Source organism: Dipteris shenzhenensis, chromosome 9 (assembly GCF_047967505.1).
Source record: "Dipteris shenzhenensis isolate YYH24624 ecotype China chromosome 9, Dip_SZ_1.0, whole genome shotgun sequence".
Classification (NCBI taxonomy): domain Eukaryota; kingdom Viridiplantae; phylum Streptophyta; class Polypodiopsida; order Gleicheniales; family Dipteridaceae; genus Dipteris; species Dipteris shenzhenensis.
In genome coordinates this window covers 41,139,622-41,166,917 of record NC_141604.1, presented here as the reverse complement: position 1 = coordinate 41,166,917, position 27,296 = coordinate 41,139,622, and the positions used below count along the sequence as shown (strand labels likewise).

The following is a 27,296-nucleotide window of genomic DNA, read 5'->3' as shown; positions in this document are numbered from 1 at the left end:
ACTCCCTTCCAAACAATCCTCGCTTGATTGTAGTCCCAAAGGCAATGTCGCACTGACTCCTCTGCAGAATGACAACGAGGGCAAGTGGGATCAGCCCCAAATCGTGATCTCCACAGGTTCACTGCAATCCCTCCATGAATAGAAAGCCAAAAGAAAAGAGTGATCTTTCTATTTCTGAGGGATTTCCAGAGCCTCCTCCAGAAATTCCTGCGCAAATCTGAGGTGAGAAGAAGCTATCCCAATGGGGGGCTCTGGAGGGAATCCAACCTCTACTGCTCAGCTGAAATCTCCTGGCATTACCAACCGTGAAACGAAAGAAGGGAATCCCCCTCTCTCGGTGCCCATGATCTATCCACTCCCACTCTCCTGGGTGTTTGCTAGTAGTATGTTACTGCAAGCACCTGATAGGTACACCTCCATATAACCACAACCTCCAGGATCCCAGAGCCAAGAGCAGAGGGTCGAGGTCTAAGTACCATTGCAAGCCCGCTCCATGGTCCACAAAACCAGCAATCCTGATAGGCTTAAAGGCAACCTCTAGAAGAATATCATCCGTGGATCTAGAGAGTATACCTCCTTCCCCAACGTCAAAGACCAGAGCATCTTCCCCGAGACCTCGAAGAGCGATCACCTGTAGAGAAACTGCTATCCTCGAAAAAGCTCCCATCCAAGAGGTGGAAGTAATAGGCATCTCAACTATCCATTCCACCGGGATGGCTGCATCTATCTGATGAATCCTGCGTCCTACCCCTCTGAGGTGACTCACGGACTGTAGCCTCTGATCCTCAGGTAGCCTAATAAAAGCCTTCCAAGTGCCTACTGTGTAGGCAGGGCCTCTCTCCCATCCAGACCACTGCATATAATGGGAAGTGGCCAGAGGTCTGCCATGCTCATCCAGTATACTATCGTTCCAAATGATCGGCTGCCTATCAATCTCTTCAAGGGTAGAGGGCGGAACCCTTCGAAGAGTGTTCCTGAAGCTCCCCCAAGCTTTGAGGATGGCAGTCATGAGAGGAGAGGCAGGAGACCTGAGAGGGGTGGAAGTAAAAATCCAGCGAGGGCTGTCCACCCAATCATCTCCTAAGGTAGGTGTGCAAGCCTGAATGCGTCCAAAAAAGAAATCCTTCCAAGGTTCCTGCCCAGGCATGAGTCCCCTCACCACCACCTTACAAAGCAATGCCCTTCACTGCAAGTCTGGGTCAATGATATTAAGGTCCCCTTCCCATGTAGGGAGAATAATGGTCTCCCAGGCCACCCTCACTGCAACATCTGCCGTGCCATCAAGTCCACTCCATAAAAAATTCATGACTGGTCTAATGAGCTGAGTCATGCAATCCCTAGACCGGCACCAACAAGAACACACAAACCAGGCGGTGGCCAAGGGTTCACTACCACAACTCTAGAGGCAAGGTCAAGTTTGGCTAAGCTCCAAAAAAGGAGCTTTTTCCTTATACTTTCAAGTATTGGGGCAAATTGATGTGCTGGAGAGATGTCCAATCCTACCTGGCATCCCAAATATCTGAAAGGAACACCCCTCTGAATCCAAGAAAAGCCAATGTCAACTCCCCAGCCTTTGACAATTTACAAAAATTGCAATTGAAAAACAATGAGGTATTAATGGCCTTAAAAATAGGAAAGAAGCTTCTTTGTGATAAGCATTTTTGCATCAATACAACAACACGTACAAAAAAATTAATGCACCCTTATGATATTTTACTGGGTAAATGTTTATCGTTGGTGCAACAGGATGAAACACCTTGTTTTTTTTGTTTATTTGTACTTGTTCCTTCAAGTACAAAACTGTGGAAAGACCATCAAGCTGTGCGACTTCACGTTATCTAAATAGCGGGCAACTACTTATCCTCAGGTGATTTGTTTCTCTGCCGTGTTTGATGAGGAAATTCCAATTTAAATAGCAGCGGTTAACTCCTTATCCTCAGGTGATTTGTTTGAAAGCTATGTTTGCTTTTTTTCATCAAAACCACAATTTAAGTAGATTAAAGCTCAAGTGCTTCTAGAATCAAGACCGAATGCTCTAAAATAAGCAAAGGTGTGGAATCTCAAGAAGTGAATGAGTCCCAAAAAAAAAAGTAGTGCCCATTAATTCTTGTCTAGTGTTGATCGTATGTTGCCACATCTCCAAACGTGAATTCCCTCACCAGCATCTACAGACATTAACTTTCTTGTTGCATTATCTTCATCACCTCACTAATGCAATCTATGTCCAATGTTTGCTTTCCATTCTCATTACACAAACAAATGTGAAACTCTGAGAGCATCTCTCATAAAAGTGTAGGCCCTCAAGGATCGCAAGGTCAGTGGCACTACAAAGAGAATTAATGGATAGAAAAATACAGCCCATTCCAAAAACAGCTGTCTTAAACAAACAACTGAAATCACAATGTGCCCCCAAAATTGCAATGATACAAGGAAACTAAGAATCAGGCATCATCCATAGCTGATGTCAGGGGAGGGACACTAGAACACTGAATCACTAGGCATAAGACACATTGTAAGGGATTTGTTCACCCCATCACATAATTACAACATGGAATGATGGTAAATGCTGGTGAGAATAAATACACAAGTGACATCCTTTGATAGTGGCAAGCCAAATATAATATCTACGCATGTTTGATCTGTATACATAATTGGGTGAGAAACAGCTTCCTGATCAAGAAAATTATTGAAACAGAAACTCAATCAATTGAATAGTTAGTGTGATATTTTCTGGCAGTAATACAAAAAACTAAGCAAAAAGGAACTCTGAAGGCATACCCCAGAATGTTCTTTCAAATCTTCTTGAAGAGGTTCAATCTGCAATAATGACTCTGTCACAGTTGCCAATTCCCTGGAATAGCAATGCCCTTACAGTTACAAGACAATTACTTTCACCATTATCTTGAAGAAACAGTCATCAAAAGTACAAATTCTTGAGACATCATAGGTAAGATTGCACAAAAACCATATTATGAATCATAGAGCAGAATTATTTCTCACTAACAATTTTTAACGCAAAAGTACAGAACATATTGCTTTCAAAATCAAGCACATCGACAGGTAGTTGAGGCAGTCATCGATGAGGTTGTAGAATTTTACAAGGCTTCCCCCCCTACCCCCCAGCTAGTCTCCACAGTCAAAGACCTAGTTCACACTGAAGTACAGACCGCAAAGAAGGAAGTGATTGTGGAGTTCGATGCAAAGGTTAACAAGGCTGACATTCAGGAAGAGATTAAAGAGCATGCAGCTAGGCGTGACAACGCTTTGAAGATTAGAATAGGGGGACTCCCCGAAGGATGGTGCAAAGAGGAGGACTCTTTCAGTGACACCTTAGCACATATCAAAGCAACCATGCCTAATATTGATTGGACAGTTGATAAGGATGATGCTCTTGATGATGACGATGAACCCAGAGCAACTCGTATCTTACAGTCTAAAGGTCATGCTATCATTACGCTTAACTCACGGGATCTATGAGTGAAGCTTCTCCGACAATCCTACAAGCTAAAAGGAGCTAAGATATGGATAGCTGAAGAACTTACATGAGATCAATTGAAAAATAAGGCCATTCAGATCCCACTACACCTCATGAAGGGGCTAGTCCTACCACAATCATAGTTGCCACAATGACCCGTCCTACACCAAAGTAATGGTTGTTGGATCGATGGTCCAATTTTTGCTCAAGTGGCCCACTACTCTATCTAGGTCCCCATCCATCTCCGGGGCTCCATCAAACTCTACTTGGAGAAGCCCCTCTCTATAATGCCTGGAGAGAGAAAGGATCCAAGGGCTCGATGCAAATACTACATCCTTAGAAGCACCCCTATCCTAGAGAACGGCCTATACCAATGCAAGTGAACTAAGGCTCTTTGAAGTCCATCCCTCCAAAACTCATGCATGGTGTAGTCAAGCTTTAGCATCTATGTGGCTGTCCCCTCAAGTGGGAGAGGGCTCTCACCTGTGCCTCCATCTCAGTGTTGAGAGATTAATCCAAGCCCTGAAAAAACTAGCCGGGCCATTATCCCATTGCACCCAACCAATGTGCGCCCACTATCCCAACATGAGACCCTCCTGATCCAAAACCTTTGGATGCCATAAAAGGAGTTGGCACTCAAAATCCTCTCGGCATCAAGGGATGGCACAAATGAGTGCCTATTGAATAATAGAATCCTAAAGAAAATACTGGGCCAATAGTGACCAAATAGAATCATGTCATCATTAAAAAGGACTGATTCTTGAATATATCATGCACCCTCACTGCCACTAGTAGCAAACACTTCCATGTAATATTTTTGTAATATTTCACAAGAACTTCACGATAGAAGCAAAAGAATACAAACTGAAATCTGAAACTTATAATTGCAGCACTTGTCTCAAAGATTCTTCGTGATAGAATAGAGGGAGAGAAGGAGATGCAGCACGCACAACACTAGGGCCCAGAAATAAGGGCTGGACGCCCCCGAAGGTCTTTATTGCAATAGAAAATACTTTGTACAACTGGCTCTGAAAAGAGTATGAAGCTGAGTACAACTCTTGAAATGAATCTGGAAGGCTTGGTCCCTTTCTTTTATAGACTACGCCTATCAAAAAGCTAGGGCCTGCTTTCTAAAAGCTACTCTTACATAAAAGCCAAGCTTTTTAGGCTTTCTTTTTAAATCTAGTGCTTTTGGCGCCTTTTTTATCTCATGGGCTCTCCTTTTAAAGAGGTGCACCTTGTCCATGCTTTTAGACCTCATGGGACCTTCTTTTTGTGCTTTTCTCCCCACTCTCGGGTCCTCTTTGCACTCTCTTAGGTCCTACACATTGCACAAACAAGTTCCAACACTTTAACCCATTAGAAGTTGGTGAAATGCATGCATTCCTAGTTCTTGGACTGTTCGTAGTCCCTTGTGGACATCCCCACAGTTCTCTTTTACTAATGCAAAGCAGCAGTAAAACAAAGCTTATTCTAGTTAACCAAAGTCAACTTTCTTGACCGTTCAATGCAATAAAGATTCCTCTTTATGTCTCGGGAAAAGTGCCAATTTGGTCACATACAAACTCCCCTTTGGATTTAATTAGCGATGATGAGCTACGCCTCAACGACGATTAGCAATGAACTCCTCCCTTCAGCGGACGATCAACAAACGAACCAATGATCAGCAATAAAACCCCCTTGCTAAACCGACGACCCACGAACAACCTGCTGGAGCAACGATGGAGCTACTCTCTCTCCGACGATGGAGCTACGAGAGAGAGAGAGAGAGACGAGAGAGAGTAGCTCCATCGTCGCTCCAGCAGGTCGTTCGTGGGCCAATGATCAGCAACAAAACCCCCTTGCTAAACCGACGACCCACGAATGACCTGCTGGAGCAACCATGGAGCTACTCTCTCACTCCAGCAAGTCGTTCGTGGGTCGTCGGTTTAGTAAGGGGGTTTTGTTGCTGATCATTGGTTCGTTCAGAGAGAGAGAGAAAGAAAGAAAGAAAGAAATTTTATTAAAGGTCCACGGAAGGCCATACATGGCCTATGGGACACAAAATCATCCGCCGAAAGGAAAATACATCATCAACGATGCGCCAACTAGGTGGCCTCATCGTAATACCGCTAAGATGCCAAAAATGGCTACAAAAATCCTAGATACAAAATGAAATGAAATAGAGTACCAAAATTGCCTAGATACAAAATGTAAAATAGAGAGAGAGAGAGAGAGACAGAGACAGAGACAGAGACAGAGAGAGAGATGTATTAACGTCCATGGGAGGCCTTGCGGGCGTATGGGACAAAGTACGAAGTACACCAAAAAGGAAAAACTCATACAAGCCTCAATGGCCTAAAGCACTAGGGCCCTTGATGAGTGCTAAACTGATCTATCGAGCTCAATAGCTCGAACAAAAATCAGATATAAATTAGAAACTAGCTGAAATAGGCTGAGAGCTAGGACTCATAACCGAAGCCTAGCACCATGGTGGCTCATCTGTGAGTGGCAAAAATGTCTCCAATCTACGTCTGTGGGATTGTCTCATGTTGTGGTGGTGGGGGAGGGCGTGGTCTCCTCGATCTCTGAACCCGTTGGGCTATGAGAGAGATGAGCTCAAAGACAAGGTTACTAGCGGCAGGTATCTTGTGAAGTTCTAGAACAGCTTGCCAATAGATGCCCAAAAGGTGGATGAGGAGTTTTTCTCAAAGTATCCATGAGAACCCTTTTAGTTGAGCACAACTGAATAGAAGTCAACGAGATGTCACAAAATTGTACTCCTCCCATGAAATAAAGAGAGATCTTTTTTATTATTGACTCTGATCAAAGAATGTTGACTTTGGTTAACTAGAGCAAGTTTACTTCCTTTGTTTTGCATTGGTTAGTAAGCACTATGGGATGCCGACAAGGGACTAGGATTAGTCCAATAACTAGAATGCATGCATTAGCTAACCTTTAATAGATTAAAGTGTGTTGGATATTGTGGCAGGACCTTGGAGAGTGCAAAAAGGCCCTCGTTTTAAGACGAGAAGCACAAAAAGCAGGTTCCACCAAAGAAAAGCATATATGGAGTGCCCAATTTTGGGGAGAAAGCACATGGCAAGGGGGCGAGCAGCCTAAAAGAGGGTCCACAGGGCTAAAAGCAAGGAAATCGACTATTCGGATGCGAAAGCTATTAGGAAAGCTGGCCTATTTTGGCTAAAAGTAGGCCGCAGTATTTCGAATTTTTTGGCTGCACACCCCAAGTTCATAAGTTATAAATTAGAGAGAAATCTTGCTCTTTTAATGGATGGAGAATCCAAGTTGTATCAGATTCATGCTTCCCTGTAAGCAAGCTTCGTAACAGTTTTCTCTTGCAATAAAGACCTTGGGGCAGGGGGGTGGGGGGAGCGGGGGGGGTTTCTCCCTTATTTCTGGCCCTTAGTGTGGCACCGTGTTCTCTTTCTCTTTCTTCCCTCTATTGCAATTCCAGTTCCAGCTTCAACTTTAAATTTTCCTTGCTAAACTGAGTTTCCAGCCAGTATTCGAAAATGACCTATACCACGAGGACAGTAGGATGTTGTGCCATTGGTGCTAGATCTGAGGCTACAAAGTGTTTCCCAACTCTTGCTCGCTCCTGTTGTGTGCCTCTCAAACAAGGTCTTTGGTGGGTTAGGAAGGAGCCCCAAAACCTGTGTTCGCAACTATCCTTCTGCTACTAATCAACTCCACTCTAGAGCTCTACATATAAGGCAAGGATCTGCTGGGATAAATTCTTCTTGCTGCAGGTGCATTGGCTGTGCAGTGCTGCTACCAATATCTTCTTTTATAAGTGCCTCTGGATGGCTGAACTGGAGCTCTGATTGTTCTTCTCCCCCAATGAGGAGAACTTATATAGTCTTGAAGCATTTTAATTTAAAGTTTTGTGCTATTTTTCCAATACACTCTAGGACTTACACACATTGGGGAAATTACAACAAGTCAATACCAAAATGATGCTAAACAGCTGTTAGCATCCCTCTCTCTACCCCATGCACTGTATCATACGCACTTCAATGTTCCTGGATCATATAGTGCATACTAGGCCATAGGGGCTGAAAAGTTGTACAGAAATTGAAAATCTGTCTATGTGACCCTTGATGAGACCTATACCTTCATCATACTATTTCAATGATAAATTCCTCAACTTTTGGAAGGAAACAAGCCAAATTGAGCTGAAACTGCCAACACCAAGGCAGGTACGAAATGCCTCATGAGAACTTCCAAATCCATTACCACAATATCCAGAATATGGTATCCCAACATGATCCCTTGCTGTCTCTCCTCCTTCTTGCCTACCTCCCATGCCTGCTCACCAGGATCCTCCGTGGCTTGCTGATTTCTTCCTGCTGAGATCTCTGATCACCAACACAACCTTTTGTTTGGGCACGATCACAAATCGCATGCTCCACTTTAGAAATTGTTTGTATCTTTCCCTTCCACCAGCTTAGCTCGAAGTGTACCAACCATATTTCTTGGCTCTTCATTGATATCTTAGAGATCCTTGTGGAACTCTCATCCACTGCCCAGTCAAAAGTTTCCTCTTCTACATGGAATTTGTTGCACTTGTCAATTCCACTTGACCTTCTCATACATGTGCAAAAAGGTATCCATCACGGTCTTATCCTTCAAAGGGATGGGAGGATCCTGACAAATGAGAGGATCCTCGCAATCAAACAGAACCCTATTGTGAACAAGGAACAGGTCCAAGGGCTCCTTATCACTCCTGATAGACATAAAGTGATGCTAGATAACCCTATATGAATGTCTGCATTTCCAGGCTTAAACATACCGCTTTCTCTAAGAAATAACACTGAAAATATCATAATCAGTATGCTGGCTTTTAGCCAAAATATATTAACACAAAAATTGGTAGATTTCAACTTCCTTTCTATATCTGCAACCCATTCAAAGAGTTAAAGAATTTGAGAGCCAGGAAACTTACTCATTCCTGTCATTAAGTACTGATGAACACTTCCACCCTTTATACAAGACCAATACACCAAATAAAAGTGAAGTGACAAAAGAAAACAGCTCCTCCAAAAATTCAGGAAACCAGGTCACCTGAGAAAGAGTAAAACATTTTAGCTTGAAAATATAAAGGGAAAACAATTTTTGCGTAATTGAAGGAAAGAAAGGATATTCACACTACAAAGAATAAAAGATCTATAAGATGAAAGTGCAGCAATCACATTTAGAACTGTCAAGGGTTCAAGTTATGGGATTGTAACTTAGCTGTACTTTTTTAGTCTCTATGATTCACTCAGAATTAGTCAGCCTAGTTGTCAATGCTTATCTCTGCATTCATCTTTTACTCCAGATAATATCTAGTCAGTTCCCAATTGTCTCTTGTTGCTCTATCTTTGCAATTAGCTCGATGTCTCTTTGGAAATTACTTCTTTAGCCATCAGCATTCCAACTTTCCTAATTTAACAAATTTGTTTATTTTAATATGGTATTGAATCTCAAATCTAACCTTGGACCATCAGAAGATTTAGACAATCTTAGAGAAAGAAACCTCAATGTCCCTTTCATCGACAAGTTTCTTCATGACAACTTACGGAGTTACTAGGTGAAGGCTCAAATTATACACTTACTGGGTGAAAAACTCAACTTCAATCAATGAAATACGGAGTGCAGATTTAATTCAAAACAGAATCCAACCAATGTTAAGGCATGCACAAGATGTGATATTAGAAATAAGAAGACCTTTCCATGATTGGGCTTGCCATATTAAATCTATCCAACTTGTCAACTTTACAAATTCTACAAAAGAGCTCGGAAGAAGCTCAAGTAGATATTTGACATTAACATGCAAAATTCAAAGATATTCAAAAAGCAACAATAAGCCTTGAGATCCAATTCGACGAAAGGAATAGTATCATCCAAAATGCACTTAAACCAAATATGCAGCAAGTTGCAAGTTTGGAGCCTTTGTACACAATGATTGTGAGTATGCATTTGAGTAGTCAAGTATACGTAAAACATTCTGTTTTGATGTTTTCCCTGTCAACCAGGTTGGCCATGGGTCTCTTCATGGCCTATGAAAGAGAGAAAGCTGTACTTTGCTCTCCACCATTGAATCATCTCAATCATTCACACATGCAGAGTGCAAAGCAAGGATCAAGTCTTAATCCATCATGCGAAGCACATTGTCCTTAAATTCTCCTGTCTCACAGCATTGTACTTGTTGATCTTTGATTGATTGTTGGAGGCCTTCACTCCAAAACACACAACTGCATCACTTTCTCTTTTGGTCCATCCTTGAACTTCATCGCTCATCAATATGAGAGATTTATGTTTAAAGGCTATCTCACCAGTAAGGGACGACATGAACAAGTACTTTGTTCACTTTGAAATGCAAAATCAAGCTACTTCCTTCCATTTAACAGGTATATGTCTACCTCTATATGACTGTCAAAGTGTCTCCGAATCTAGCCATTTGCGCCTAATGCCTTTCAAAATTCTTTTGTGAACCATGGAGCTGCAACACTATGCATGCTGGTGGATCACCATTGGAAATACATGCTCCAGCCTCCCATACCCACTTAGTGATCAGCAACGCTTCATCTACTGCCATGTCCTTAAAGCAGTGTAAGAAGAACATCCTATTTTGTAAACTCTGTAAATGTTATCAAGAATATATGCAATAGCACAAGTAAAGAGCATATGCTCTATCCAAAAACTGAAAAGCACATATAGCTTTCAGAGCAACAAAAAGATTGGAATACTTGCTTTCTAAGAGTACTACTCCTTGTCTCTACCACAAATCCAGCCCCACTGCTTTTAAAACATTTGCCTATTTCACTATGAGAAGCTATTTCACTAGATAATCTCTTGCAAGCACTCGAAGATGTATCTTGATACCATCACAATTATTGCAATGCGTTTGATTGTAGCAAGAGTGCACAAATTGGATTGCAAAGTCTCACCTATGCTTTTTGCTGTAGGAAAGGAGAAGACAATTGCCTGAACTCTGTAGATCCCAAACAATACTGCTATTCTTCTCTAGGCTTTTAGGACATTTGTATTTTCATCCATGAGAAGCTATTTTGCTAGTTAATCTCTTGCAAGAATGGAGTAGAGAGAGGCCTAAATGGGGCATGTGGCATAGGAGGAGTTATCCCACATATGATGGGTTGTGAAGAGGCCTTGGGCAAGTGGCCATACTTGTATTTGAAGGGGATCTTTGCTTGGGGAATATCATCTCTATTTGGAGCCTTATCTCCTTGGTGTCTCTTTTATCATGTCTTTGTAGGTTGCTTTACCCGAGGGCCTTGGACAGTTTGGCGATCCTGCTAGGGAGGAGTTGAGGTCTTACTCGACCCATCCCCCCGTTCTCCTTTAACCTCATCCTCTCCGTTTCCCCTTCCCACCTTCTCGTGTATCTCTATCTTATCATGTTCTTTTCGCTTTGTTCAACCTTATCCTTCTCTCATTCTTCACTAGAGCTCCCTACTTGGAGCTTATGCTCCTTTCTCTTCTCTCCCTTTTCCTCTCTTCCGCATGCTCCTTTCTCTTCCATCTTGAAACCTAGCTCTGTTGGCTAGAGTTTATGGTGATGCTGCAATGAGGGAGCAGGAGCAAGACTCCCCATTGTCTTCGCTGATGTAGAGAGCTTGGAGGCAAGAGTGCCCCTGCCCTTTGGAGATCTACGTGCTGAAGTGGAAGGGGCGGTTGAGCAACAGCCCTATTGGTAGTGTTGTAGTAGAAGGTCTACGGAGAGTAGAAGCATCTCGTGTGCGCATTGCCTTCAAGCTTTCCCAAGGTTGGCGATGCTGTGGTTGATCGTTGCTACCACAAGCTTCCCTCACCCCCCCCCTGTAGTGTTGCCCTTGGTCCTTGCACAAACGTACCAGTTTGAAGGATTGGCATGTAACTCTCTTCCCTGCCTCTTCTCTCTAATGTAGTTGTTGCGAGATCTTGCGACAGCCCCTTCGCCTGCTGACAACAGTCGAAAGCTTTTTATGCCCCACTCCTCCTCGTCACATTCATGGTTGGGAGGCTCTCATTGGTTTGTCTTCACAGCAGAGCAGCCATGGAAAATATGTCCTTCAATGCATCTCTCTCTCTCTTTGCTCCTAAAAGTAGCTCTCCTTCTCTCGTCCCTAAACCTCTCTCTCAAGGTAGTGCTCTCTCTCTCTCATCATCAGACCACAGTACCTCAAGGATAGGAGAGTCTCACACACCTTGCGGATTGCTATTGGACAAATATGAGTCTCATCCCATCAGCTGTGGATTGAGGATGGGAGAGCGGCCAGGATACCTAGAGAGCAGCGGGTCTGTAGACTAGGCTCGATGGGGGAGGTCGAGACAAAGGAGCATTTTCTATGTGTTTTTCTGGCCTACTATGAGATACGAGGCGATACCACAATCTCTTTTAGGAGGGGCTCGGCTTCGGACCACTCACACGGTTGATACATTTCCCCGACCAAGTTTGCATTGGGATCTACCTGATTGAGATGTGGAGACAAAGAGATTTCCTTGTGCGGCAAGCCAGAGATCAGCTATAGTCGATGCCTCAAGGCACCGAGCTAGACCGAGCACAGACACACGTCACTAATTTTTACGCATCCGAGCCAGCGCCAGATGAGATCGAGGGGGAGGAGCTCAAGGAGACGAGAGCACTATGGATCAGCAGTGAGACCCGTCATCACCAGGATATGGCTGGACAAGAGACGCAGAGACCACACAACATGTGGGGCGACCAGAGCACGCATGATTGAGGTTCGACCTATCTCATGTTGGAGACAAACTTCAATTGGGTTAGTAGTTTGTCTAGGTTAGGTTTGAAGGAGGTTGGTAGAATCACAGCCATGTGGCATGTTGCATATTTGGAGAATTATCTCGAGCTCTGGCATCATGATCTCACTTTTGATCATGGCGCAATGTATGGAGGTTTTCTTCTCTGCTAAGTTTCATCGTGATGATCGGCATATGGCGAGATATGCTTCACCTAACCTTCAAAGGCGTTATATATGATTCTATGGTTCGATGCAGAGTGCACGACCAATGTTATCGAGATGTAGTTCTCAGTATTTCTCAGGAATATAGTGCCTTGTTATATCTCGTTTCATTTCATGCAATTGTTATCTTTTATTCGTGTGTAATAGGTTTAACAATTGGTATCAGAGCTCTGTGAGTTTTTTTTTTTTTTGGCAAAGAAAGGAACCTTCTATTAATTCTTGAAAGACTTATACAAAACAGCAGTCCCGAAGGTGCTGAGTATGGAAAAAACTGGGAAAAGGTTGAAGAAAAACCAGCCTGTTCTAGAGAAACCCAGCTCACTGCCTAGGGGATCTCTGGTACTGGGGCTAACAGCCAGGTGGGGGGACTATAGAACCAACGAATCCCTCGCGAATTGAAAATGTAAAAAACCCCTGCAGGCCAAGCCTTGCAGAATTGAGCATGCCTCGCGACAGTTGCCCTAGAGCCTGGAGTCCCACGCTCCCAGGTGGAGCGGAGGGTGTAGATGATATCCTGCCAGATCGCAACCAAGGTAGTCGAGGGTGGAGCCAGATGCTCACCCATCACTAGACTACAACGAGCAACCCAAATGTTCCATGCAGTGATACTACTACCTCCCATACATAGTCCTCTGGAGGAGGAGCCAGGCTGTCAAGAGGGCCGCCTCATGGAGCTCTATCCTCTGAATGCTCTGACCCTGTACCTGGTAAGCTAGAGAGATCTCATCAATCTAGAACGTGTGTCCTCCCTCAGTCAACCAGGCCACCATACCCGAAGTGTAGTCCCTCTCAAGACTCTGCATACGGGTCATGATCCTGAGGGCTCCCATCCAAATCCTCGCTGTGCTACAACAGCTCCAAAGGCAGTGCGGGATCGTCTCCAGAAAACCAGCAGAGCAACAATGACACTGCCCCTCCACCTGCATCTGCTCCAACCACGGTCCTATGGGCAAGCCTCCATGGGCGGCTAGCCAGAAGAAGTAGGATATCTTCCTCGGCCACAAACTGGACCATAACCACGTCCAAAGCTTGGAACGGACATCCTGAGGCACTCTTTGGGCCATCCGATGCATCTCCCTCGAAGGGGTCCACATCAAAGAGTCCATCTGAAGCCTCCTGCCAATCCGTGTGGTGTAGGAAAAGAAGGGCACCTCGTCCACCTGCTCGGCAAGGCCGCCTCTGGAGGGCCAGAACCACTCTCCCGGATCCCACTACTGGAACTCCCTCTAGGGCCTACCCTATTGACGAATATGGTGCCATGAGCACATAATTAGAGGCTAAGGTATGGTATAGGAAAGTATTAAAGTAGCCACCTTAGGATGTGGACTACATGATGTGAGGATGTGGATCGAGAACATCCACAAGGAGAGCTGTGGATCAGAGGATCCCACAGGTGTTGACTATTCAAAGGACTCTCTCTAAAAGAAGCCTATTATGTATTGTTGATGATATACATTGCAATAGATTGAGTGTTTGCTACCCTATGTCTCTCTCGCGGTGCTTTGATCGCTTTCACATGGTATCAGAGCTTAGGTCTAGTCTTCTAGATTAGTTGTAAGCCTGCCTTAGGAGATCATGTTTTCTCCAAGAGTAATTTTAGTTTTAGATTGAGAGTTCTCTTCTACCTAGAAAAAATCTCTGTCATGGATTTCCATTCATTATAAATTTCCATTTCCGCCCACTCTTCTTCTTAGAGAGTTTGAGAGTGTGAAAGAGAGAGATAGGGAGAGAATCAATCTCCTTTGAGGGGATCCTTGAGCCTTGCAGAGCTCTCTCTTATAGACTCGGGCATCAAGGCAACACAAAAAAAAGGACACGCCTCTCCAACACAACGGGCTCACAGGTCGGCTTCCAACGGGCTCACATCGCCTTGTCTTGGAGGGACTGAACCACTTGTTGTACTTGTTGCTTGTTGGCTGGAGAAAGAAGGACCTTAATAGCTGTGGGATTTGAGGGTGTTGCCATAGAGCCCCTTTGGCCAAACCAAGGGTCACCACCAAGGTTTTCTTTCTCTAGACAAGCACCAAAAACCCGTGCTGCAAAGGGTAAAAAGATAAGAGGGACGGGATGAGGTAGAGAGATGTCAATGGAGGAGACAGAGAGGAGGCGAGGAGGGGAAGATAGGACAGGAGGGAGAGGGCGGGGAAGGAGGCGGAAAAGGGGCGGGGTGGCAGCTGGGAAGAGGTGGAGAAGGCAGGGAAGGTGAGGGGGAGGCGAGGGGGCAGCCGAAGGAGGCGGGAGGGAGGGGCGGTAGGAGGCGGAGCAGAGGCGGGAGGGAGGCCGAGGAGAAGGCCCCGGGGGGGGGGGTGGAAGAGATGGTAGAGGGGGGACGGAAGAGATGGCGGGGAAGAGGAGATGATGGCGAGAGGCGGAGGAGACGGTGGGGGGGGTGGAAGAGAAGGTGGGGGGGAGAAGAAGAGGTGGGGAGGCCGAAGAGATGGCGGGGGGGAGAAGAAGGCGGGGAGGAGATGACGGGGGAGAGACAAAGGAGGAGGGCAGGGGGAGGCGGAGGAGGTTGCGGGCAGGGAGAGATGGCGAGAAGGCAGCGGGATCAGCGAGGCGTGCAACAGGGGGGGCAGCAGCTCACACGAGAGCTCGGGAACTCCTCACAACATAGCTCTGTGAGGTTTAAAAAAACCTATGAGAGAGAAAATATATGGAGACAAAACACAATCAGTTGTGAAAGTAATCGTGTTCACTGGAGTGAATTTTGTTGCATGGCAATTGAGCTTAAGACTTTACTTCATGGAAAGGGTCTTTGGGGTGTTGTTTCAAGTGCTGAGAAGAAGCCTATTGGCAAGGCAGCTCAGGAGTCTCCAGAGAAGGTCAGCACATGGGAGACAAAGAACAAACAAACTCTCCGAATTCTGGAGCCTTAGGTGTCAAGTTTCATCACCATATCGATCTCACAAAGAACGTTCGGGATAATTGGATGTTGATTGATACTATGTTTGGAGCACGCCTGAAGAACTCCAAGGTTCTTCGGATTGAATATGAAGGATGGTAGCATGCTGCGAGAACACCTTAATTACATGAAGACAATTGTGCGATAGCTTCCAGATCTCGGTGTTGAGGTAGACGAAGATGACTCCAAAGCTGCCCTTCTTTCCAGTCTGACCACTAAATATGATGATATCTCCAAGATATTACGTGTTAATGCAAGCATCAGCCTTGAAGAGATGATTGCTATGTTGCTTGATGATAAAAGACGGCAGACGAATGAATGGCTTGAAGATAGAGCACTTGCATGCAATGGATCAAAAGGCAACTGTAAGTGGTAGTCCTGCGGCAGTTGACTTGTGCATACTGTGGAAAGCCTAGGCACAAGGAGCAATATTGTTTCAAGAAGCGCCAAGACACATAGAAGAGAAACAAAGAAGCTGGAAAAAGCAAGGTCGAATCAGTTCATGCAGTGACAGAGGAATTCATAGGGATGTGCGTCGCTGATGACACTAACTATGAGGAATATACTTTCTAAAAGCACATGCTGCTCTAGCAGCCAATAAACTAGAATAATACAGACTTGTATTGCCAAAAATGCCCCGTAGGGTTGAGGCAAAGTGTCGTTTGTCAGTTTTTGGTGTCGCTATTTTAGTTTGTTTTTTCCTATTTGATTAGCCGTAAACATTTTGAGCAGGAGGTCTTTGATAGTTCCACTTTGTTTTGTGGAAACATTTGGTATCCTCTCGGTTCAGTTCTGCATCGACTTTGGAACAAGGCTCTTTGTTTTGGGCCCTTGTTAGTTTGTTGACAGCAGGATTTTCTCATGACTAATCAGAGATTACCCATTCTCAGTTTGAGGATTGTGTTGAAGACAAACTTCGATTGGGTTAGTAGTTTGTCTAGGTTAGGTTTGAAGGAGGTTGGTAGAATGACAACCATGTGGCATGTTGCATGTTTGGAGAATTATCTCGAGCTGTGGCACCGCGATCTCGCCTTTGATCATGGCGCAATATATGGAGGTTTTCTTCTCAGCTAAGTTTCATCATGATGATCGGTGAGATATGCTTCACCTAACCTTCAAAGGTGTCATATATGATTCTATGGCTCCATGCAGAGTGCACAACCAATGTTATCGAGATATAGTTTCAGTATTTCTCACGAATATAGTGCCTTGTTATATCTCATTCCATTTCATGCAATTGTTATCTTATATTCGTGTGTAATAGGTTTAACATCTCAGCCCTCGTCAGAGGGAACCACCAAAGACAACGAGGCATTACTCTCGATGCAGCCCATCGGATACAGGCTCCAAGAGGGCATGCCCCCCGCCACCACGGGAGACAGCCCAACAGACACAGATACGTGAGCTCTTTGCATCACATTAGAGGGCCATCAGGGAGCTGGGCTATTTAGAGCCTCCACATGTATTTAAAGCTCTGCTTCTGAGCAATTGACAAAATCAATGTCCCCCGAACTAGCTCCCTCTTGAAGAATCTCTCTCTGAGCCAAAGCTTGATGGGAAGGGAGGGCCGGCGGAAGAAGGGGGGAAAGGGGGGGGGTGAGCAAGAATCCAAGTGTTGTCCCAGCTTGAACAGGGTGTGGCCAGGACAAGGAGAAGTGTTTTCTATCAGACTATTTAGCCTAGAACTATTGTGCCTTGAATTTCATTCCGGAAGTACTTTCTACTAGAGTATTTAGCCTTTAGAACAATTTGGGTCTTGCCACTTTGAACCTTACAATTAGAATGGAAGGCTCCTGTCATTAAAGCTTAGATGAATGTCTTTCAGCCAAAACAAAAAAAATTTGACCACTTTCCTGACTCAAAGAAGCTTTTGATGCAGGAGCAACTGTTTGTATATGAATATAAGCTGTCTTATCTGAGCATGTGTTTTACTATTAGACATTCGTGCCCTCTCCTTAGAGAGATGAGACTTTTTGCTGGATCAAGGAGAGTAATTATGTAGGAACTTGTCTATTCTAAGATAAGGCTTCATTAAAGGCCATGTCTAGGACAAGATAGGGGGTGTGATAGTATCCTGTGCTGCTCATCCTATGTATCCTATTTGGTGTTTATCTTGATATGGAAAAAATGCTGCTACCTTGCCAAATCTAGGATGTCAGGGAGGAGATAGCAAAAAGAGAGAGAGATTTATGGAAAGGCTGACTAGAAATAACGAAGGCTACCTTCATTTGCTATTGCAGGTGATTGAACATCTTCCTTTGTACTCTGATCTCGAACAGGCTCTTTGAAACCCATCCAAAGCCAGATAAGATACAGCAGCCAGCAAGCAGCCATTACCCATCCAGGCAAAGTATTTGCATGGAGAGTCAATCCTAGAAAGGATTTTTGTATTTCAAAAAAGCCCGCTAGGGCAGGTCCTGCTGCCATACCCAAGGCACTTGCACTGACAAAGGCAGCTGAAGCCTGCAGTCGCTTTTTAGCAGGCACCCAGTCACTAATGTATTGCCTGTTTACAGCCCTTGCTGAGCCCAGCCTGCAATGCAAAGCTTAGGTCACTTGATGTGTTGTGTTGTCATCCAAATTTGGAGCATTTTTGAAATCTCCACAAAATGAGAGCATTGCTGAGCCACGGACAAGTTGCGATTTCCAACCACAAACCTGTTCTATCAGCTGAGTTTTGTGGGGCATAAGCAGATGCAAATTCATATATTTTTCCCTGCACCAGGCATTGCATTACTAGCCATTTGCATGTTTACACATGAGCAAAGTACCAAAATATCCATCAAAGCTAGCATAAAATATATCATAGCATGCTTTCCAACAAGCATGTGTTGATTATGCTCTTGCAAACACACTATATGTGGCGGCTCTTTTTTATATACATAATGCCAAGAAACCCTCCATTTTTTAAGGTCAGAGAGGCCCTATACGTTATAAGACATGCATTTAAGAGGTATATACATGGAGGAAATAACTCAATTCTATGAAAGCAAAAAAGCAAATCAGCAAGCATCATGTGCCATGACATCGATGCCATCAACCATCATATCATGTCTAGTGTCAGCCCTACTATGTTTCCCTTTGACAATGTAAGTCCATAGGGCACCAGCTACAGTGACATCATGGAGTGCAGCAGATTGACCCGATGCAACTTCACACTCATTCAACGCTCTTGATGTTGGAGACCTCATAGATGTCAAGCCTGGTTTTTTGGGGTTGTTCCCCACATCTGGCTGCACTTTTTCTTTTCCCTTTTCTTACTATTGTCTTTGACATTGGGCAATTGCCACAGCTGCAACCCAGGGGGAGATGCATTACCCATTTTGCCTTTGCCCTTCCCGTTAGACACCTTAGTAGTCACTTTGTTAAAAATAGGCAAATCAGACTACAACACTGCCACTCGAGGAAGCTAATGCAACAAAAGAGGGCACTTTGTAGACACATGGCCAAACTTGTGATATTCGTAACATGCTCCTGCAAATAAACCACATTTACATTGAAAATACTTAGCATCCATGTTCATAGTTTCAACATCTATAGCAAAAGAAGGGATGGTAGGCTTATCTTAGAATACAAAATCTATTTTGACTCCCTATCGATAGACGAGGAGGGCAAACCACTTTACCAAGAGAGGCAGCAATGAAAGGAAGATCTTTCCACACATTCAAGGAGGCTGCCACTCACATTGGGCAGCTATGGAATATAAGACCTTGACAATCTTTGGTGGGAGACCACAGTAACACTTGTGCCATCTGCGTGCCAAACATCAGTGGTAATGCCTCAAGTAATACATTCCGATGTTTAAGCTCAGTAAGGAGCACTTCATAAAACCTCGATATTGCAGAATACACTTCTCACCACATGTCCTTGCAAGAGAGCTTTTATATACCTAGATGAATCTAGGAACATTCCCAAACTCATCCTCTAAAAACACAACATAGTGCAGTTTCAATCTCACGATAATCACTCATAAGATTGAAAACCATAAACTCCATCACGCATAGCAGGGACTAGCTACTATGACATCCCCACTGACGTCATCAACACCCAACAGTGGGTGTAGACCATAGTATAAAATATGCTCTCACACATACAAACCCACACACCCACACATACTTGAGCATCCATTTATACAAAGTCTTCGTACTAAGTTTCTGTCAATATTTAAGCGCATATCTCAGGTAGAAATGAGCTTGCTTACTTCCCAAGTGACATGTTTCACACAAAAAGTGAAAATACAAGGCGTCATACAAGAGATGTAAAGGGAAATATGAGGAGCTCCAAAGAATTACAGAGACAAAAGAGGATGAGGAAGAGGAGCAGTAGAGTTTCCATAGTGAATCCTCCTCCAACTGCGATCTTCTCCTTCTTATTTTGTGTCCAACAGGCAACTTTGCTCTTAGATATACTTTTGCCGTTTTATGTGTTCTTAGAAAATCTTTCAATTTGTAACTGCAGTTCAGTTTTTCTTCATCACAAATCAATAGTGGTATTGATAAGGCTAGAAGTCACATTTTCATCTGAGACTGCTTGTTTTAAAAATTGATCAAATTGGTATTTTCTGTGCATGTGATCCTCAAATGACATTTATGTAGTCTATTGAAAGTCTTGTTTCATACCTTTGTCAACATTGCGTATAGAAATGGAATATGGAAAAATGCTCTCAAAAACCACCAAAAATGAAGGAGCCGGTAATTAGCCATGACCATCTCATAATAGTAATGTAACACCCACCATGAGGATACCTATCAAAATATTCAATGATTAAAGAAACTCATACTCAAAAAGAAGATCTAAATTACCAAATAAAGACAAATGATAAGTAATTTACAGATTGCTTCATTAACACAGGCCTTCTGAAATGCAATGACAGGTTTCTAGTTTTGGTTTGTAAGATTCTATTTCTTACAACAAAAAGGTCTTGCTAGCAATTTGAACAGAAAGTCTGAATATACAATGGGGAAACAATCAAGGCCTCCACCCAAACCAACCAATGAGTAGCTTGATAGTGTGATACATTTTATATATTACAAAATTGCAAAGATAGGATTGTGCAAAATATGCAGAAAACTCTTCTTGTCAATCTTTTGAAGCCCTACAAGATTCAAGAATCTGAACAACTTGATATTAATCCTAAAAATTAAAGAGTCTCCATCATAATAAGTCTCCTTAAGTTCATCTATGTGGCTGATCAATCATTTGGAACTTCTACTCAAAATCAACCAGCGTGCAAATTTCAAATTTGTTATCAAAAGAGATTGAAAGAAAATGGGGAGGTCTATTAGACTACAATACCCACCAACACACAAGTTGAATCAATGCACACACAAAGACAAATTGCTGCTGCAATGGAAATGCCAATCACTATCTACAATGGATGCACCAAAGCCTTGCCTCGGTCAAGATCTCCGCTAAGGAGAGCTGAAATAGGTCGAACCTCGATCGTGTGTGCTCTGGTCGCCTGTCGCATCGTGTACGGTCTTTGTGTCCCTCGCCTAGCAGTGTTGTGTCGGCTCTCTCCACCGATCCATATATCTCTCATGTTGGCTAGCTCCTCCTCCTCTATCCCAGAGTGCCCTGGGCTGAGTCAAATGCATAGAAATCTGTGACATGTCTCTGCGCTCGGTCTACCTTTGTACCATGTGGTGCGGTGGTCCCATCATGCTGCTCTTTGATATGTCGTAGTAGTGTCTCCCTATGTCGTCGCATCTCCATTAGGTAGAGCCCGATATAGCAGACCTGGTCCTGGAGGTGAATCAATCGTGAGAGTGGGCCAAAGCCGTACCCCTCCTGAAAAAGGCAATGGTAGTGCCCTCGAATCTCATAGTAGGTTGGGCAAACACATAGAAAGTGCTCCTCTGTCTCGACTGCCCCCATTGTGCACAACCTACAAGTCCGCTACTCTTTGGGTATGCGTGTAGCTCTCCCTATCTCGATCCTCAGTTGATGGGACAAGACCCGCATCTGTCCGATGGCAATCCTCAATGCGTGTGAGACTCCTCTGTCCTCAAGTCTGATGATGAGCCCATCCTCCAATACTCTCAGAAAGTGGTCATTGTAGAGCTGGGTCTTGGTGGGGAACTCCTGGTTCCCCCCCCAAGTGCGAGATGTGTGGAGCTGGAGGAGATCTAACCGTATGCTACAATTAATCTCATCCCGTGGGATCAACTTGGGCGGTGCATCCATGCTATACTGAAATGGGGGAAGCAAATCCATCTAAATGCCATGACTGGCAAACCATGCAGTGATGCGTGCAAACCATGCTGTACCTACCCCACTCTCTACTAGTTGTATAGAGGACTCTAGTGCTAGCCTCAGAAGTCTCTCGTGAGGTAGGTCCCAAACTCCTAGGATGCCTTTCTATTTCAGTTCAGTGGTAGAGATGTTTGGATGGATGATGCCTTTCACAGTCAGTCACAATCATTCCTATTCTGTGGTCGAAAAGGATATCTCAGATGCCCATCCCTACACGCATTGACAAATTTTATGTTCACAATTGGGCTTGGATCAAGGTGGGGATCAGTATGCATTTCTCCGTCGGTTTCTACCTCAGACCACTTTCCAGTGGTTTTGATGATTTCTGAGCCTCATAGAAGAGGTCACCCTACCAGGATCAAGATTTCATATGCCTTCTATGCAAAGGAGGACCTCATAGAGACAATTTTACAAATTTGGGTGTCTCATATGCAAGGTCGAGTACTATTGCCTTCAAATGTGGCAACGGCCCTTTCTAGTATTAGTAACTTCTATTATCCGATCAAAAGTACCAAGAGACATGGGGTTCTCAAACAGAAAATTGTTTCTTTGCCAGCAGTTGGTAGCCCTACAAAGGGAAAAAAGAAAGAAAGAAAGAAAGTTTATTAAAGTCTTTGGAAGACCGATGGGTCTATGAGACTGTGAAAATCCTGATACAACGAGCTGTGGTAGTGGAGCTACTAAACGATCATCCATACCAATGCAAAATGCAAAAATGCAAAAAATGCAGAATGGCAGTACTAAGTCCTAAGTACAACATAGTCATGTCGATGGTCGACTATATATCAATCTCAACATCATCATCAATATCAACATCATCCCCAGCAACAGCAAGATATTAGGATGGATGAGGCAGTGGAGGCATGAAGTCGGCAATAGAGTGTTGTCGGCCACTCAGAGGTGCGGTCCTGGCATATCTCTTGGTCGTAGCTCTGCGTCTAACCAGAGCTACTGTGACCCCCGTCGGTCAGGCTCCAACTCTAAACAAGGAGGGGATGTCTCCAAGTGTGATATGTGTGTCGACCCTCTGTCTAAGCTATCGGGTCACGGGCTCAGGGTCACGGTCATGTCGAGGCCTCGTCTTGTTGGGGTCCATGTGATCTAGTTGAAAGAACTCCGTGATAGAGCTCTGAGAGGGATCAACCGAGGAAGAAGTCTGCTCCTACCTCCGTGCTCGGAGTATCCTCTCGCGGTGTCGAAGTGCCTCATGAATGAAACCTGCCAAACACCGCTGGTCTGGGTAGGAGAGGAAATGGGCTAAAATCCCATAACTATCTCTGAAGAGGCAGTGGAAACATCCTCGGATCTCATAGTACACATGACACCTGAAGATGAAATGCTCCTCTGTCTCAACCTCCTGTATGTCACATAGTGTGCATATGCGCCGCTCCCTGGGTAGTCGCTCTGCTCTGCCACTCTCGATGCGAAGTCTGTGTGAAGAGACCCGGAACTGCCCAAGAGAGATCCTCATCAAGTGGGGTAGGTGAATCTGTGTGTATCTTGGTGGGTCAATGAGACCCTCTGCTGTGATATGTAAGAAGTAATCTCTGTAGAAGCTAAGCTTCACTGGGAGTTCACTCGGTTCCAACCAGGTCCAAAAAGTGTGTAGCTGTAGTAGATCCTCACGGATAACCTAGTTGACCTCGTGTGATAAGAGGGGAGAGAACGGAGCATCCATGCTATACTGGAAGGGAGGTAGCCTATCCATGTATAGCCCCAGTCGCTCAAACCATCTCTCTGTACGTGCATACCAGCACCTCTGATCTCCTCCTGCTGCAAGTGCCATAGAAGAGGATAGAGCTATCCATGGTAGCCTGCTACGCCCCGAGGTATAATCCCCATATTCCCTAACTCGGTACAGATATGTGAGGACCTGAAATGCAGCATCTAGCTGTAAAGGGGGTGACCCAAACTCAGCTTGAATGATCTGGTGAGGAACGGATGAGTTACCACAAATCATCCGTGATAGCATGAGAACCTGTAGCCGCTCCACACAGGCCCACTCTGATCCGACAAGTCTGGCCCCCAACAAGGACTGCCGTACATGTTAGAATTATAGATATAATTCAGCAGTGACCAATGTAATTTAATAAGCTAGTTAGGGGCACTTTTCCCTCTTTAAGAGGTTTTTCCCACTAACCGCAGTTAGTTCACTAACTATGGTTAGTGACTACTAAGGTTTTGTCACTAGGACAAAACCTTATCTCTCACTCTTTGAGTTGTACTCTTTACACTCTTCTATTGCAACTCAGCTCTCAAGCTTTCAGCTCTCAAGCTCTCAGTCTCTTGCTCTCTCTCACTACTGGTACTTCAGACTCACTAGGTGGCTCACATCTCTTGGACTAGACATGGATAGACTGCCTCCCTTCCGATACAGCATAGATGCCCCTCATGTCGAGTTGACTCGCCACGAGCTTAGCCAGGTCACGAGAGCAGACTTGCTGCAGCTTCATACGTATCGCACTTGGATTTATCCCACGCAGCTTCCGACGAAGATGGCCACATATCGTGACCACTTCCTTCGGATCTCAGAGGATGGATTTGTCATTCCACCAGGCTATACAGGTATCCACATGTACCACTCACTGAGGATTGCCCTTGGCCAGCTTAGAGTCTCTTCGCATCAGCTCGAGATAGAGGCTGGTAGGATGCGACGCATGGAGGATGGATGGCGACCAGGCCGAGAGACCAGGATCTGCTGCCCTTGTTGCACCATGGGAGAGGTGGAGCCAGAGGAGCACTTCATTTGCAGATGCCCGCTATATTATGAGCTCAGAGGTAGATTCCACTGTCTCTTCACGGATGGCTTTGGACCTCTCTCACGAGTGATGGACTACGAGGATCAGCATTGCCTAGCTCTTTATGTCAGGGAGGCCACTATGCTTCGACGAGACTACCTCAGAGACCATCAGCACAGACCGGAGCGTGATAGAGCCCAGCCTGATAGAGCTCAGGCACACGCTATACCAGAGGACAGAGACCAGGAGGAGCACGAGGAGGTCAGAGCTCACACAGGACACATGCCTCCACCCTGTGGATGTACATATGAGATGGTTTGTAGACGCCGCAGGATCTTGTTACATAGGGGACGTACTCGTCGCTTCATCTCCAGACGATCCAGGATGATGGCAGCTTTTCGGAGGAGACTTACTCATGGAGATCTCGCCCCACCAGCCGCTCACCTCACCTTTGCTCAGATTTGTACTCTCATAGCAGGAGGCAGAGTCGATGGATAGGATTTCCAGTATTATTTTGGTTATCAGACTCCGTGACACCTGGACTTGTATCTTTGCATTGGCATATTGTACTCATCCCCCCATTTTGCACCCAGGGGCGGTTTCCTTGCATCTAGTTTACTTTGTATTTAGGCTCAGATTTGACATTATGTACTTTCACTTGCATTGTATTGCGTAGCACTTAGATGATATTCGACGATGCCTCTTCTTTGTGGCACGTTGATTTTGTGCTATCTTGTATGCAGAGTTCTTGATGTCCCATGGGCCCATTTTGGCCTTTAGTGGACAATAATACACTTTCTTTCTTTCTTTCTTTCTCTCCACAATCTCTCACATTTGGTATCAGAGCAGGCTGATCCTGCTCCCCACTCCTTCCTCGTTGAGCTCTTGCCTCCAGCCCAAGCTCCTTGTGCCCGTACAGTTCGTGCACCTGATGCTTCATCCTGCCGTCCGTACCAGCTTGAAGTTTGACCCGTACCTGCTCGAAGCAATCAAACGACTGTCCGTACAATCCGTACGACTGTACAAAATCCGTACCCTATGCCACTCGCCTGTACCTGCCTGTACTCAGCTGTACCCACCGTACCTGTGCATTCTGTACTGGTCGTACCTTCCGCATCGTCGTCCGTACGTTCGCCGTACATTTCGTACAGCCTTGCGTATACGTCGTCCGTACTAGCACGTACCTCTTCCGTACTGGATCTGCGTTTCCGTACCGCACGTGCGGCGCCCTACAGTTGCAGTCCTCCGTACATCGCTGGATGCTGGTTGCCGTACAGTACGTATGGTTGTTCACAATCTTCCGTACATTTCCATACAAACTGCCGTACAGACAGACTGACAGTTCCGTACTATCTGTCCGTACAGTTTGCAGGTGATCTTAGGCATGAACATCTTGCAGACAGCCATTGTTTGGCTTAGTTTTTTGGAAGAATTTGGGGCATCCTGTTTGGTGCAGACATTTGCAGATCTCTGCAGTCATTTGGGTATTTTCGGGTTCATTGTTGCTTGTGAAGCAGACATTGCAGGCAGATTAAGAGGTTTAGCCCAAAAAAAAATTTGGGGCTTTCTGCTGAAATTGCAAAATTTGGGGCTTTCTGTACTTCTGCCCCTTTTAGGTTGCAATTTCAAGCTCGAAATTTGGGGCTTTTAGTTTTGCAGTACAATTTCTTGAAGAAATTTGGGGATTTTGTAATTACACTGCAATTTCGCAGTGAAATTTGGGGCTTTTGCAGACAGAGCGCAATTCTTGCAACATTTGGGGCTTTTGATCAATTTGCCCCTTTCCGGTTGCAATTTCAGGCCTATTTTGGGGCTTTTGTGTTGGGAGAGCAATTTCTAGAGTTTTCAGTTCATACTGCCTTTCTTGAAGTGTTTTGCAGCACTTTTGGCAGATTCTAGAGAGTTTTTGATGCTTGGACAGATTTCTGACAGTGCAAGTACAGAAATCTCAGTTGCATTTACAAGCAGTGCTTGGCTGTGTTTTTTGGGAGTTGTGCATTTCATTCCCAATAAGGGAATTCAGTTTTGTATCTGCTTAAATCTCTTTCTCAGATATGGCCCAACAAAATCAGAATGACTTCCAGTTCGGTGGTCTTTCACAGGAAGACAAGTTGGATGGTACCAACTACTCCCTCTGGAGTTTTATGGTACGCAATATTCTGATTTCTCGCAATTTATGGGATTATGTGAATGGGGGTGAGATCCGACCAGCAGGTATGGCACCTAATACCCCTCCTTAGCAAGGAGGTGGAAGAGGTCGTGCACAGGGTGCAACTGCAGAACAAGTTGTTGGTGCAGCTATAGCCACTACTCCAGAGCAGAAGAGATGGGATTCACGGGATGCCTTAGCTTTGTCATGCATCTCTCTTTCAGTGAAAAGATTTATCATTCCGCATATCCGGTCGTGTAAGACCTCGAAGGCAGCGTGGGATATTTCAGAAAGCATGTATGCAGCCCGGAATGATGCAAGGGTATCCTTCTTGAAAAGAGAGTTAAATAATACACATATAAAAGAGGGTGACTCCATGTCAGTCCACCTCACAAAGCTACAGGATCTCAGAGAGCAATTATTAAACATAGATGAGATTATTCCTGATTCAGAGATGATTACTACCACTCTAAATTCTCTTCCTGAGTCTTATCTCAGCTTTCATACCTCGCTGAACTTATCATTGAGGGGGGGTGCAAATCCTCTCACTTTTCATGAGTTGATAGGACTTCTGCTTCAGGAAGAGCAGACCAGGAAAAACTTGGCTTCACGTGCAGGTGAACAAGCTATGCTCTCAAAGTTTAAATAAAAAACAAAGGGACAGGCAAAGACATCAGTAAATCAGCCTTCCAGTGGGTCAGGACAGCCTTCACAAAAGGCTAAAAATGATGCAAGTAAGCCCAAGAAGAAGGGTTTTTGTCACTACTGCAAAAAGCCAGGTCATCACATTGCAGAATGCAGGAAAAGG

The 27,296-nt window shown here is 44.6% G+C and overlaps 1 protein-coding gene across 3 annotated transcripts in view; it reads right to left on the bottom strand.

The window, feature by feature from the left end:
* The window catches only part of ABCC13 (multidrug resistance-associated protein 11), a 340,660-nt gene that overhangs the window by 273,538 nt on the left and 39,826 nt on the right, over positions 1–27,296 (bottom strand). For all 3 annotated transcript variants that reach the window (XM_087378873.1, XM_087378874.1, XM_087378875.1), the window contains exons 5-7: positions 19,966–20,091; positions 8,421–8,539; positions 2,779–2,851 (exon numbers count right to left, since the gene is read on the bottom strand). In XM_087378873.1, the coding sequence (XP_087234999.1) occupies positions 2,779–2,851; positions 8,421–8,539; positions 19,966–20,091 (318 nt within the window). The remainder of the gene's footprint in view (positions 1–2,778; positions 2,852–8,420; positions 8,540–19,965; positions 20,092–27,296) is intronic.